This window comes from Ambystoma mexicanum, chromosome 2p (genome assembly GCF_040938575.1).
Source record: "Ambystoma mexicanum isolate Mex_15411 chromosome 2p, UKY_AmexF1_1, whole genome shotgun sequence".
Taxonomy (NCBI): Eukaryota; Metazoa; Chordata; class Amphibia; order Caudata; family Ambystomatidae; genus Ambystoma; species Ambystoma mexicanum.
Window position 1 is genome coordinate 1439768790 of NC_090923.1, and position 13477 is coordinate 1439782266.

Consider the following 13477-nt stretch of genomic DNA (forward strand, 5'->3'; position numbering starts at 1 on the left):
AAGGTTAAGGGCCCCCTTATTAACCCAATAAGTAAGAAGACGTGGGAAAAATTTCTATTGGACCGAAACAGAGGTGATATCGAAACCCCAAATAAAGAGGGGATAGAGGTGCCCTTTCCTCCGCCCATTGATGTTTCCCCTGAGGCAATATTGGAAAAAATAATTAGCCTCAAATCATCTAGAGCCCCTGGACCCAACGGTCTGGCGAATGTAGTGATTAAGAGCCATCCCTTGTTCTGGGCTGATTTATTCTCTTTGCTCTTTAATAAAATTCTAGAGCAAGGAATAATCCCCCGCACCTGGCAAACAGCTATCCTTATCCCTGTGTTCAAAAAAGGTAACCGTATGGAGCCTAATAACTATAGATTATTATCGATGCTAGATATTTCTGGTAAATTGTTTGCGGCACTGTTACTCAGTGAATTGCAACAATGGGTTGATAAGGCTAAAATACTTAGTAGATTCCAATGCGGTTTTAGACGAGAGTTTTCCACCTCCCATAATCTACTTGTCATGGAACTACTTCGAACACGGGCACTCAGTAAGGGGCAGCCCCCGTTGTATGCTTTGTTTATAGACTTTCAGGCTGCATTTGATTCCATCCCGCGATTAAGGTTATGGGCCAAACTTGAGAAATTGGGATGTCCACCTAACCTATTATACTATCTAAAATTACTCCATTATAACACAACGGCATGCCTTAGATTGGACCAGGAAGGTAATTCAACACGTAATGTGATACAAGATAGTGGGGTTAAGCAGGGATGTGTGACAGCACCTTTAGTATACAATCTTTATGTCTACGACATCCCTGCAGCCCTGGCTGAAGCAAATAACTGTCCCCCGACAGTGGGTGAGGTGCATTGTATGGTACTAGCGTATGCGGATGATCTTGTGATCTTTGATAATACCATAAGCGGTTTGAGGCGTTCTGCTACCGCTTTGTGGGATTACGCCAGAATAAATGGATTGAAGATCAATCTAGATAAAACGAAGGTACTGAGATTCACGAGTAAAAAAGCATCCAGGGTAAATCTTATGGTACATGGAAGTGTCATCCCTTATGCTCCATCCTACCGCTACCTCGGAGTGGATATTGAACCCCTAGGGGATTACTCATTGTGCAGACAGGGGCGCTCCATGAGAGCCATGCAAGTCACTTCACTCATTGCCTCATTTACAAAAAAACAGGGTGGCTTTACCCTTTGGGGAACGCGTCAGCTCTATATCCAAGTAATGGCACCAATGATTATATATGGGCTTGATTCTCTACATACAATGGACCTAGGATGGTTACAAGTTTTGGAGGGTAAGTTCTGGAGACGGTTCCTCGGGTTACACCCGGGGATACCAATGGCCCTGATCAGATTAGAACTGGGACTACCCTCCCTTAAAGCCATGGTCTTAAAGAAAAGAGCTGGTTTACATCTCAAGATGACTGATGATTCGATCAATCCCCTCCTATTGGTGATCCATCAGGAGGTGACCAATAAATATACTACGTCACCCCTTTACAAAGATATGGTGACATTCCTAACTGACATCGGATGGACACATAGATGGGTTAACACCTCCAAGGAAATCCTATATGCCCTAGGTAAAAAAGTGGATCTATGGGATTGGCTTGAGAATTACAATCACATGTGCAACCTCAAGTCGTATCAGTTTATTAAATATCGTTTGTTTAGCTTTATGAAGCCACAAACCTATTTATCCCTCTGTCCCTCTAGTAAACTTAGACGTTTTATTCTCTTACTTAGATTTGAGCAATTGCCCACCCTGCATAACAGAGGGGGTTGGGAAAAAATCCCGTCCGACAAACGTATATGTCGCTTGTGTAAATCCCCTGATCACCTAGAGACAGCTCGACACCTACTTACGGTATGTTTGAAATTGAGAGCGACAATCATTCGACATCTGGGTGATTTTGCACATGATCATGCTACTATACCTGAAATGTCCTTTTGGTTATATTGCACTAATACCAGCAATATGCATTTATTTATCGCCCTATGTAACATCTGGCAACAAGCCGAGCAGGAGTTGAAGTGTGAATTAGTACCACCCTAAGATGGATGAAATGTAAGGGGGTGCATGATGAATCCACTTAGAGACTGAAATGAGTAAGTTTGATAGTCCATATACAAAGGCCTCAATTAGACTCGGGTGATAGAATGTCAATGCTTATTCCTTAGTTAGGGTGTTTAGTTTTTAGTTTTTATATGAGTTTTTATATGACTTTTCTATTTCCTTTTAACATGAATATGTATATAGCTTAATTGAGCATAAGGTTATGTATTTGTGATTTGTAATATGTAAAAATTATATGTGTAAAGTTTGAATTATTTCATACTACATCACATTAAAGAATAAGAATAAGAATAACAAAAAACTCTTGGCTGGAATATTCTGTCAAAGGAAATGCCTCTTTTTGTTTTGCTTGTAGACATTTCTTGTCAAAACATAACCGGTTAAATGTAGATTCATTGTGTACTAGTGGATATAAAAACTGGAAACGTGCCTTAGATTCATATAAAGACCACAAAATGACAGCAGCACACAAGTCAAGTATGTTGGCATGGGCAATGTACAAGGAAGCTCTAGTGCATGGCAATGTAGTGCATCATATGCAAACAGGCAGTGAACTTCAAATGAAAGAAAGGCGAGACTATCTTCTCCATATTGTGGCAGTAATAAAGCTCCTTGGTAAACAAGGAATTTCATTTAGGGGGCATGATGAGTCAGAGGATAGCGAGAACAAGGGACCTTTCATAGAATTCTTGAATGTACTTTCTAAGTTTGACCCTTTTCTTAAAAGGTATATACCTCCTGACAATGCTACCTACACTTCCCCATCCTCTCAGAATGAAATCATCCAGTGCTGCTCTGGGGAAGCTACCCATAAAATAGTAAATGAGCTGAAAGCTTCTGGCATGTATGCAATAAGAGGTCATCACAAAGAGCAATTGGCAATCTGTGTTCGCTATGTTTTACCATTAAGTGGTGAAATTAAAGAACATTTTCTAGGTTTCAGGGAATTAGAAGATTTTAATGCAGATGCTATCACAGAGTCTTTACAAGAATGCCTAAAAGAACATGGGGTAGATAGTATATTATGTGTTGCTCAAACGTACGATGGTGCAGCTGTTATGAGTGGAGTAAGTGGTGGTGTGCAGGCAAAGTCTAGGAAATATCATCCAGAAGGTATTTATGTTCATTGTTATGCCCATGAACTTAACCTTGTGCTATGTCACACCTGCAAAGCAATAAAGGAAGCCAAAGATTTCTTCAGTACAATGGAAAATCTATATACATTTTTCAGTACTTCACTTATTCATCACCATAAATTTAAAGCAGTTCAAAACACTTTGGGACTAAAACAAGGTGAGCTTGTCCAGCTTTCAGACACATGCTGGTCTTGTCAGGTACGCTCTGTAAATGCACTGATAAATAACTTCCCAGCTGTTCATCAGTGCCTTTCAGAAATCGAGTCCAGTACAGCAACTGGTTTATTGGTGAAGTTTAAAAAAACTGTCAGTAGTATTTTGTCTCTTTATGTTCCAGTCTTTGCTTACCCCCACAGAGGGCTTCCACACAATCCTCCAAAGGAAACTCTAGATTTAGCTAAAGCAGTTGATTTGAAAGATGCTGTGTGCAATACATTACGAGCTATGCAAACTCCAGAAAAAGTTTCTGAGCTGCTGCAAAAAGCAGAATCCTTGCTCAGGGATACCAGCACTGAAGGCGAAGAAATAGTATTGGAACGAAGAAAAAAGCAAAAGAGCATGGAAGACTTTGTGGTTGAACAAAGTTCTTCTCGGGAACATGTCAGTACTAAAGATGATTTTAGAACAAAGTTATTTTTCCCATGCCTAGATGGGATGATCTCTGAACTAGAAAATCGATTCTCCAGTGTAAGCGAAGAGATGATGAGAGGAATTCAGGCTTGCAGTCCACTTTCCCCAAACTTCCTATCTGAAGATTTAAGGGAAATTGCAAAGCATTACAACATTGACTTTAAGTCTGAGGAAGCACTTGTAGCAAATAATTATTTTGCTAACAAGAAACTGAATAGTCAAACTCTGTCAATGGGTCAAGTGTACAAGCTTTTAGATCCTCTAATGTTTCCAACTGTAACACAAATTATTCAAATGGCTTTAACTGTGCCAGTGAGCAGTTGTAGCTGTGAGAGATCTTTCAGTGCTTTACGGAGGCTTCACAATTGGCTCAGATGTACAATGGGGCAATCTAGATTACAGGACCTTGCTGTACTTTCAGTAGAACGAGGAGTGCTGCAATCAGTTTCTGATGATGCTATTGTTGACCGTTTTGCTGGCATGCATGCACGAAGGCAAGCACTTACTGTTACTCGTCAAAATGTTAAATGAAGCAATTTGAGATTGTGATATTATACAGTTTCTTAAATTATATTTCACATGGTTTGTTTTAATTGGTTTGCACAGGCACCCAATGCAGTATCTATGTACAGTTCAGTTATTGCAAAGGATCATATTTGATTTGTATTATACATCATTGAATTTTAATTTATTAAATGTATTTAATTTATTGAATTGGAAATGTATCTTTCATTTTTACTGCAGTATGTTCTGTCCACACTGCATTGCTACTAAATGCAACTACATGCAAATGCAAATGGAATGAAACCACAAATGTACTTGTTTAAAAATGTATGTTGGAAAAGAAAATGCTTTCCATGTGTTAGTTATGTTATGTTATACTGGGAATTTGTAGCCCACCTGCTTGCTGCAGCTTATTAGTGGTATTCAGTATTCAGCAGCCATTTAGATCACTAAGAACCATATGTACAATGCTGGTTATTTTGGAAAAATCATACCGAAATATGCGTGATTTTGACAGCATTTTTTTAAAAAAAGCTCTTGTGTGGGGGCAGCCCCGCCCCTGTACCACCCTGGTCAAGTTGAGGCTCACTCGCTGCGCTCGCTCACTACATAATTACATTTGTTATGTCCCACCACTTCGTAGGCCCACTAGCTAGCCCCTGTCAGTCCAACAACAGCAGTAAGTGCCTGTATGGTTAATGAAGCAAACATGTATCTCTCCAGTTGCTGCTTAAATACAATTTCTCAATCCATGGCAAGTCTTTGGCGGTCCTGTCCAAAGGCTTTCCTTTGTCTTATATAACCTCATAAAGTATTACATAGCACTACTGGATGGATGTTCAGGTTTTGGAGTGGCAAATCTTCAATGAGCATGAGCAGTACAGTTTGCAATATTAACGCTTGAAATCGCAACGTGACGCGTACGTTCAGATCATGTAGTTATGTGAAGTCCAAACTTGCAATAGGCTCTCGCCCCGGATCTGTTACAGACCTAGCAACGCCCCTGCAGACACCCCCCTCCAGTCTTTACACTTACCTCCCCGCAATCGTTCCTTTGTGGGATGAAACATAGCCCTCTTCCTCTGCACTTGCATGGTGGAATCCGGATATATGGCGAATTTTTCCATCGCTCGAACAATGCTCCCTCCTGCCCTGGAAAATGCCAGGATCCGCTCTCGATCCTTAAAGTTCATGATCCTCGCTAGAATTGGCCTTGGCGGGGCTCCTGGTGGGGGCCTTCGGGCTAGGGATCTGTGGGCCCTCTCCACCTCCATGTTAGTTTGCTTCGCCTTTCTATATTGCTGTTTGTCTCGCATTTGTCCTGGCTTGCCCTCTCACAGCTGATCTTCCGACTGTATGCCATTGCAGTGGTGCTCCCCAGACTCTGGTCTGCCCCTGCCCCCAGGTAGAGCCCCCGGCAATGTTTAATGCCCTGCCCCAGAGATGATCCGCTGCTCTGTCACCCGGGGGCTGCCATTCTCTCTCCTCTGTGGCCTCACAGCACCAGCACTCTCCCAGATCAGCGCACACTCCCGCACCAAGACCAACAATCAGTTATGCTTGCTCAGTTCTCAGGGTTCCTGGAGCCATCCAGGCACTGCATCCCATCTGCTGGTCAGCTAGTCCTCTGTTGTGGAAGCAGTAGCACCTGCATGTTATATCACTGTGTTTTCAAGAGGCCACGCTGTCGGGCTATGTTGTGGCAGCCCCCGTGTGGCCCAGTCCACCTCAATGACGAGGCCCAACCAGGCCGAAAACACATGTCTGGGGTTGCTGTTGGTACTCTTGTTCAGAAGAGAATTGCCAGGCATTTCAGTCCTGGACTGCCCTTGGTGAGCTAAAGACTCTGGTTGAGACTCTAACCTGGGAAATAGGCCGGTAGTAGAGAAACTCCCAGAACCCCCATTGTTTGTGCATATTAAGTAGCTTTGGGTTTTCACCCTAAGTTACAAGGATATTCCAGACGTGGAACCCTTGCTCACTGTTCTTAGAGAGGCCCAGCTCCACCTCACTGACGAGGCCCAACTAGGCCGATACACGTGTCTGGGGTTGCTGTTGGTACTCTTGTTCAGAAGAGAATTGCCAGGCATTTCGGTGCTGGACTTCCCTTGGGCATGACAAAGACTGATATGTAGTGGACATTTCTCTTCTGTGAAAGGATGGTGAGCTAAAGAATCTGGTTAAGACTCTAACCCGGGTGTTGGCTAGTAGTAGAGAAACTCCCAGAACCCCCCTTGTTTGTGCATATTAAGTAGCTTTGGGTTTTCACCCTAAATTACTAGGGTGATCCAGACGTGGAACCCTTGCTCAATGTTCTTAGAGAGGCACAGCTCCACCTAACTGACGAGGCTCAACTAGGCTGAAACAGGTATCTGGGGTTGCTGTTGGTACTCTTGTTCAGAAGAGAAGTGCCAGGCATTTCGGTGCTGGACTGTCCTTGGGCAGGACAAAGACTGATATGTAGAGGAAATGTCTCTTCTGTGAAAGGATGGTGAGCTAAAGACTCTGGGTGAGACTCTAACCCATGATATAGGCCGGTAGTAGAGAAACTCCCAGAACCCCCCCTTGTTTGTGCATATTAAGTAGCTTTGGGTTTTCGCCCGCAGTTACGAGGGTAATCCAGAAGTGGAAACTTGCTCACTGTTCTTAGAGAGGAACAGCTCCACCCCACTGACGAGGCCCAACCAGGCCGAAACACGTGTCTGGGGTTGCTGTTTGTACTCTTGTTCAAAAGAGAAGTGCCAGGCATTTCGGTGCTGGACTTCCCTTGGGCAGGACAAAGACTGATATGTAGTGGACATTTCTCTTCTGTGAAAGGATGGTGAGCTAAAGACTGGTTGAGACTCTAACCCGGGATAAAGGCCGGTAGTAGAGAAACTCCCAGAACCTCCCTTGTTTGTCCATATTAAATAGCTTTGGGTTTTCACCCTAAGTTACGAGGGTAATTTAGGCTTGGAACCCTTCTCACTGTTGTTAGAGAGGCACAGCTCCACCTCACTGACAAGGCACAACCAGGCCGAAACACGTGTCTGGGGTTGCTGTTGGTACTCTTGTTCAGAAGAGAATTGCCAGGCATTTCGGTGCTGGACTTCCCTTGGGCAGGACAAAGACTGATATGTAGTGGACATTTCTCTTCTGTGAAAGGATGGTGAGCTAAAGACTGGTTGTGACTCTAACCCGGGATATAGGCCGGTAGTAGAGAAACTCCCAGAACCCCCCTTGTTTGCCCAATCCTGTCCTTGACCTTACGGCAAGAGATTTTCACATGTTCCTTTGCTGTCGCTCCGCGGGGTGCCACTTAGCTACCAAGTTCTGTGCTTATATAGTGGGTGTCAGGGATCACCTATGAGCCTTGTCTCCGAAATAATCTTCTGCCACTTCTAGTCCCAACTGGCCAAGCCTTGGGCTGCTCCCCCACTAGGCCCTATGTGCCAAAGTATGTGTGCCTGCAAAAGTCAGCTCCCCCAAGGGTCAGCAGCATGGCCCCTGTATAATCTACAGCTGTTTCTTTACTCACTGCATGAACTCAAGATACCCCAGTCCACCGCGGCACTTCCAAATCTTTTCAGTGGCTTCTACAGCGCCCCGCAGGTCTCACCCAGACAAAGACCAAGGTAACAGATTTATATTACATAACAGGTGGTTGTTGCTAATATCACTGATACTGATATGTTGATCAGATACATGGGTCACTGTTACAGAACTGCACATTTTTCTGTTTTTAGTAGTAAATACGCATCAATGAATTTAAGTGGATTCTATAGTACTCGAGCTAAGACCATTGCTTGACAGGTATGCTTTAACATCCACTATGTTCATTTCTATTATGTGAACTGTAATACTGATATTGAGAGTAGAAGTGGTTTCTACAACCTCATGTCTGTTAATATTTTTAGAGCCCGTCCTGAAGAAGGAGCTAGAGTACGAAATGCATCAGCCAGGGCTTCTGCTGACTACCTTTGAATAAAGACATTTGGAATAGTTGCAGTCTTGGATAATTTGAAGATTATTGAAGTTTCATTTTTTCAACTAAAGACAGAATGATTAACTATTGACTATTCATTTGAAGTAGTATTCACTACGCATCAGGCGTCTCCATGCTCAGTGAGAGTTTCACTGAGCAACCCTTGGTCGCCCAGATCGGGGCCTCTCCGGCACTGCTTGATAGTAGAATAAGCGACTGGCGTCTGTCATTCGCTTGCGCTCTTTTTTTTTTACTATTCACGGCCAGCCAATGCGTCTCATTAACGTGTGCAGGGGCTCTTCTCAAGGCTGGATCAGCAATCACCTGTCTCTGCTGAGGTGGGGCCAGCCACCCCTGGCTTCCAACGTGCAGGCCCGATCCTGTGGCGCCTATCCCAGTCTGCCTCCGCTCCACAACCCTCTGGTGCTGCAACGCAGCCTGGCGACGGCCCGCCTGCACCACATGTTCCCTCCAGCTCCTCTGCGATGCTCTGCCTCCTGTCTGGGTGGTTCTGCAATTGCCTTCGGCTCCCCAGCCGCCTCAGAGCCCCCCAAGAGTCACTCGCTGCACTGCTGTGGGGTACGGGGGGTGGGAGAGCGCTCTCCATCCTCGTTCCAGCGCCACTGGTCCCTTCCCAGCACGCCACCGGCTCCAGCACACTCGCATCAAGGTGACCGACAGAGCCTCTGATGTCCTGCTGCCAACTTCTGCCGCTCGCCACTTCCTTACTGGCAGGCCCTCTGCGTCAGCAACTCTGCCCTGGTTCACACGGCCCGCTTCAGACTTGCGGCCGCCATATTGGATCCTTCAGTCTCCGCGTCTGTGAGCCGGTTTACTCACCTACCAGCTTTTCTTTCACTGCCACACACCACCACCAAGTTCCTGCTGTACTCTGCTTCGTTTATACACTCAGAGATGGTGCTTAGCGCTGTACAGAATCCGTCGTAGATATTAACTGCAGGATCATACGGGAACTCTAAGGGAAAGCAGCCTCACTGCATGGCTGCTGGCCACACCCCTCCTTTTCGGCAGCACACTTCTGTGTGTGCCACCTACTCCCCTCTATCCCTGCAACATTAGTTCCCTCCCACTAAAGTGAGTCGGACTTTGGTGCCTCAAGGTAACTTTTCTTTTTACTTTTTTGTTTCTTTATTGTCCCCGCGGTATCTATCTAATGGAAGTGGGGACAACCCCCCCCCCCCCCCCGCAACCCCTGTCCCCATGCAGATCCAAAGCAGGTGGGATTAACTTCCCTTACATAGCCGCCAAGCTCTGGAACTCACTCCACAGAGCCCTCAGAGCGGAAAACTCCCTTCTTGCCTGCCAAAAAAAATCTAAAAACTACTCTCTTCAACTAATTGACTGACTGCCTTGTTTTCACTCTGCGCTGTATAAAAAAATCCATAATGTTCTGTATATATAATGCTGTCTGTATAAATGTACTCTGTAACTAAGAACCATGTATCATGTAACAAGCGCCACGATGCCTCCGGCTGCTGCGTGCTCCACAAATGTGAATACATAAATAAATAAACCCCTTATTCGGTGAAATGGGAATCGGAATTTCTTTGCGAGGCGCAGTAATGGGTTTGGGGAATTTTCTTGGAGACATTTTAGTGCGATACCGTTGTATCGAGGTAAGAGTTGCTGTATGTTTGGCGGATAGACTAGTACGGGAATATTAAGGGTGCGTCATGTGTGGGTGCTGTTTGAGTAAGAGGCGTGCTTCCATTGCAGCAATATTAGAAATGTGGCTGTTACTTACATTGGCTGAGCTGTGTTTTCGCCAGTGAGGGGTTTGCACTGCGCAGACAGTATGGTTGTTTATTAAAGAGTGCACGGGGACCTCTGTGTGTCCCAGACAGGATTGCATTTGAAGCAGTGTCTGGCTGGGGTCCAGTCTTCATCCATCCCCGGCACTTAAGGTCCCCTAGAGTCGTTCAATCTTTAAAATTGTCGATCAATTAGGGACGTTTTGAACACTGTCCGTAGAGCGGCCTGGGTCTGCCTCACTCTCCGGGACCCGGTGGCCTGAGTGAAGCTATCCCAGCTGTCAAAACTGCCCAGCCTCTTCCAGCCTTGAAGAGGATTGATAGCCTCGTTAAGGAGGAAGGATGGGCGACAGCTGAGCTAAACTCCCAGCTCTCTTGATTGGGTACAGCAGGGGGGGTGGGGGGGAAGAGAGAGAGAGAGAGAGAATCTTTAGGTATATTGTCTGGAACGGCTGCCCATTATATTACATGCTGAGCATTTCTCCACGGCCTAGAGGCCGCACCTCTATGACATGATGCAGTTCGAGGAATGTATTGGGGAGGGGATTGGCGCCTTGAAGCATGCTTTTTCATCTCTAGCACTGGATCGTTCCGGAGATTAACATCTGTAAGCAGAGTCTGACACTTGGGGTGCACAGCTCTCGGTATCGACACAGAGGAACAGCGAGTATCACAATACCTGAGTGGATTGAAACATACATATACAGAAGTTGTCGCGTTTATAAATGGCACAGTGCTACGTAGCACGTCACCACTCTGGCTGAAAGTCTCAAGCATAGGAGAGATGGTCACCACTTCGAGCTTGAAGACTCACGCATTGGCACAGTACCGATGGGTGCATTGATAGAGAGAGAGGTCATAACTGCTATGGCTGGGACTTGGAAGCCTCATGGGAGGCCCATAGAAATACAGACCATGTTCCGCTAGGGCAGTAGGGCTGAACTTCCAAGGTCGCTGTCACAGTGCTTCCGGGCCTGTCACCACGCGGCCGGAAGTGGGTGCTTGACAGCAATAAACAGGCTGTCATCTTTAGGGCTGTATGGGCACAGCAAAGAGATAAAGGGCCTTCCCTACACTCCGAAATGGTGGCCCAGCAGACTGGCGCAGGGAGGCAGAGCCTAGCCGCCGTGCATCTGTCTGGTGGTGCCTCTTTTAGTTCCCGGGACGAGTGGCAACGGGCACTTTTCTGTGCTTATCATAGAAAACATCTCCTGCTTTACCCTTCGCTCTCAGGAGAACATCAATAGAAGATGAAATCCCGGGCCTAGTTTAGTCTGTGCAAAGTGGTTAGAGGCTTGCGTATCCGCTGTGGCAGAGTAGCACACGCGGGAGCACACAGGAGGGCACTCTGAAAAGAAACCGCTTCGTCTTAAATGCGTTTCCAAGAATGAATACCACAGCCCCCTCGACTGTTAAACCGAAAACAGTCAGAAGTCGGACGGCCAATCAATCAGATCCGCGCTCCTGGAGTCTGATCGAATGTGTCCCGGTGGATGGCGCGCTGAAGGCCTCGGATATTGACAAATTGATCCAGTCCTGTTTCTCTCTCTAGGCACGCACGCCTCGGCTATAAATAGAAAGGAAAGCCATGGATGTAGGCGTAGTAGAAAAGAAGGAGGGCAAGCAGCGGCCTCTGCTCTAGTGTCTGGTGCCAAGGCTCCTCCTTGCCTGCCTTGTCTCTGTGACACATGCAGAACTCGGCCTGTCCTATGTCTAAGCTACCCTTCATGGCCCTGCTGCGCAGTGTATCATGGTCGCTATAGTACTGTTGTCCTGATGCCATGGGTGGTTGGTGGCTGGAAAGCGCCTCAATAAAACGCAGAGTATTGCTTCCTTTATCATACGTTTATATATGGTCTCAGACTAGTTACTAAGTGAAGGAGCTGCAGGGATTAATGGCGGTAGGAAAGGTGTGCTGCTGATAGGAACGTTGTTTCTTTCACGGATACTCTTCTACTCTTCACACACCCCCTGTTGTGTGTTGGTCTAGCGGCCCTCCTGCGTGAGGGGGCTCTGCTGGCACGCGGACACCAGTGCAGCAGAGCCCCAGGAAGCGGCAACTCGTGTCTGTGGTTATTTGTCTATCTGTGATTGGCTGCCGTGTAATCACGGCCTAGGCGAGCTGCCTCGGCTGGGTGCCCCCAGCAGCGCAGCAGCCTTGTGTTGGGTGCCCCCAACAGTCCCAAAGAAGCCCGGTGATCCGGGCCCCGCAGGGCGCCCCTGCGGTCCGAACACAGTGAGAGCGCCGTGTTCCTGTCTGTGTCAGTGGACCCGACATCTGGTGTGGCCTGCCCCGGTGACCGGAGGCGAGCCACTGCACCCCCGCAAGAGCAATTGCCGGCTAGCAGGCACAGACTTCCGCACTGTGAGAGGTAGGGAAAAAGATGGAGCGGACGGAAAGACTGGGCCTTACATAGCTCCTTTTTGACGAATACTGGTTTCATGGGTAGTTTCTTTTCTCTTACTGGCCTGCTGGCTGGCTGGTGCTACAACTTTAGATTATTTTCTTGGATGTGCCAGCTAAATGTGTGGGGCACATTTCAACCTGATGGCTAGGCGCATGCCCCTTGCTTAGAGCGGAAAGCCTCCACTTAGGTCTTGTCTTTTTAACGTGTCTCAGGAGCAGATTATTTACAACTGGAAGTGATTAGAGATGGGAAAAGGAAACTAGCATTGACCATTGCTGTGACACTCTTTTCACTAATGTAAGGTTTCAATATATATTTCAGTGCGATTACTGGGTGATTAGATATTACGAGCGAACAGAACATGCTCTGTGAAACAAGGACCTTGTCATGCATTTCATCTCACTTTGCGCCTGTACGAGATTGTTTGTACATTTTGATTAATTTGCATGTTGGAGCTTGTAGGGCTCAAGTCAAGATGGGGAAAATAAAGCTACAAACGATAGGGGGTCATTTTCCAAGTCAAGTGGAGTGGAAAAAATGGCACTAAAATTATGTACTGCCACATTTGATGTGCTACAGGATTTTGTATGATTTAACAGGTGATGTTGAAAAGCAGCGCACACTTAACATGTTCACCTTCTCTAACAGGTTCCCCTGTCAAATCCAATTGGTTTTCCACCAGCATGTATTTTCATGATGGCAAAAAAACAATGGATTCCTCTGGAATCCGCCTGACTTTTACATATGGTAAAAGCTGGCAGATTTAAAAAGGAATTTATTTATTTATTTAGAATTCTTATACCATTGTGCCTCATGCTCATAGGGCTCAGGGCGAGCACACATAATCAACAAAACAAACAATCGGTACAAATAGGTTAAAAACAGTGCGAGAAAGACAAACCAGTGGCAGAACCCGTATATCAATGCAGGGGAAGCTCCAAGGATGGCCAAAACCTAATCAGGCGGCATGTT

At 46.1% G+C, this 13477-nt stretch overlaps 1 protein-coding gene across 1 annotated transcript; it reads left to right on the forward strand.

The window, feature by feature from the left end:
- The first annotated feature begins 2585 nt into the window (after positions 1-2585).
- Positions 2586-4388, forward strand: LOC138567899 (zinc finger MYM-type protein 1-like). The gene has a single exon (XM_069646400.1). The coding sequence runs from the start codon at positions 2586-2588 to the stop codon at positions 4386-4388; it is 1803 nt and encodes a 600-aa protein (XP_069502501.1).
- Positions 4389-13477: the final 9089 nt, after the last annotated feature.

Excerpts from the sequence above, each read along its gene's own strand:
- LOC138567899 (XM_069646400.1), top strand. The coding sequence starts at position 2,586 with ATGTACAAGGAAGCTCTAGTGCATGGCAATGTAGTGCATCATATGCAA.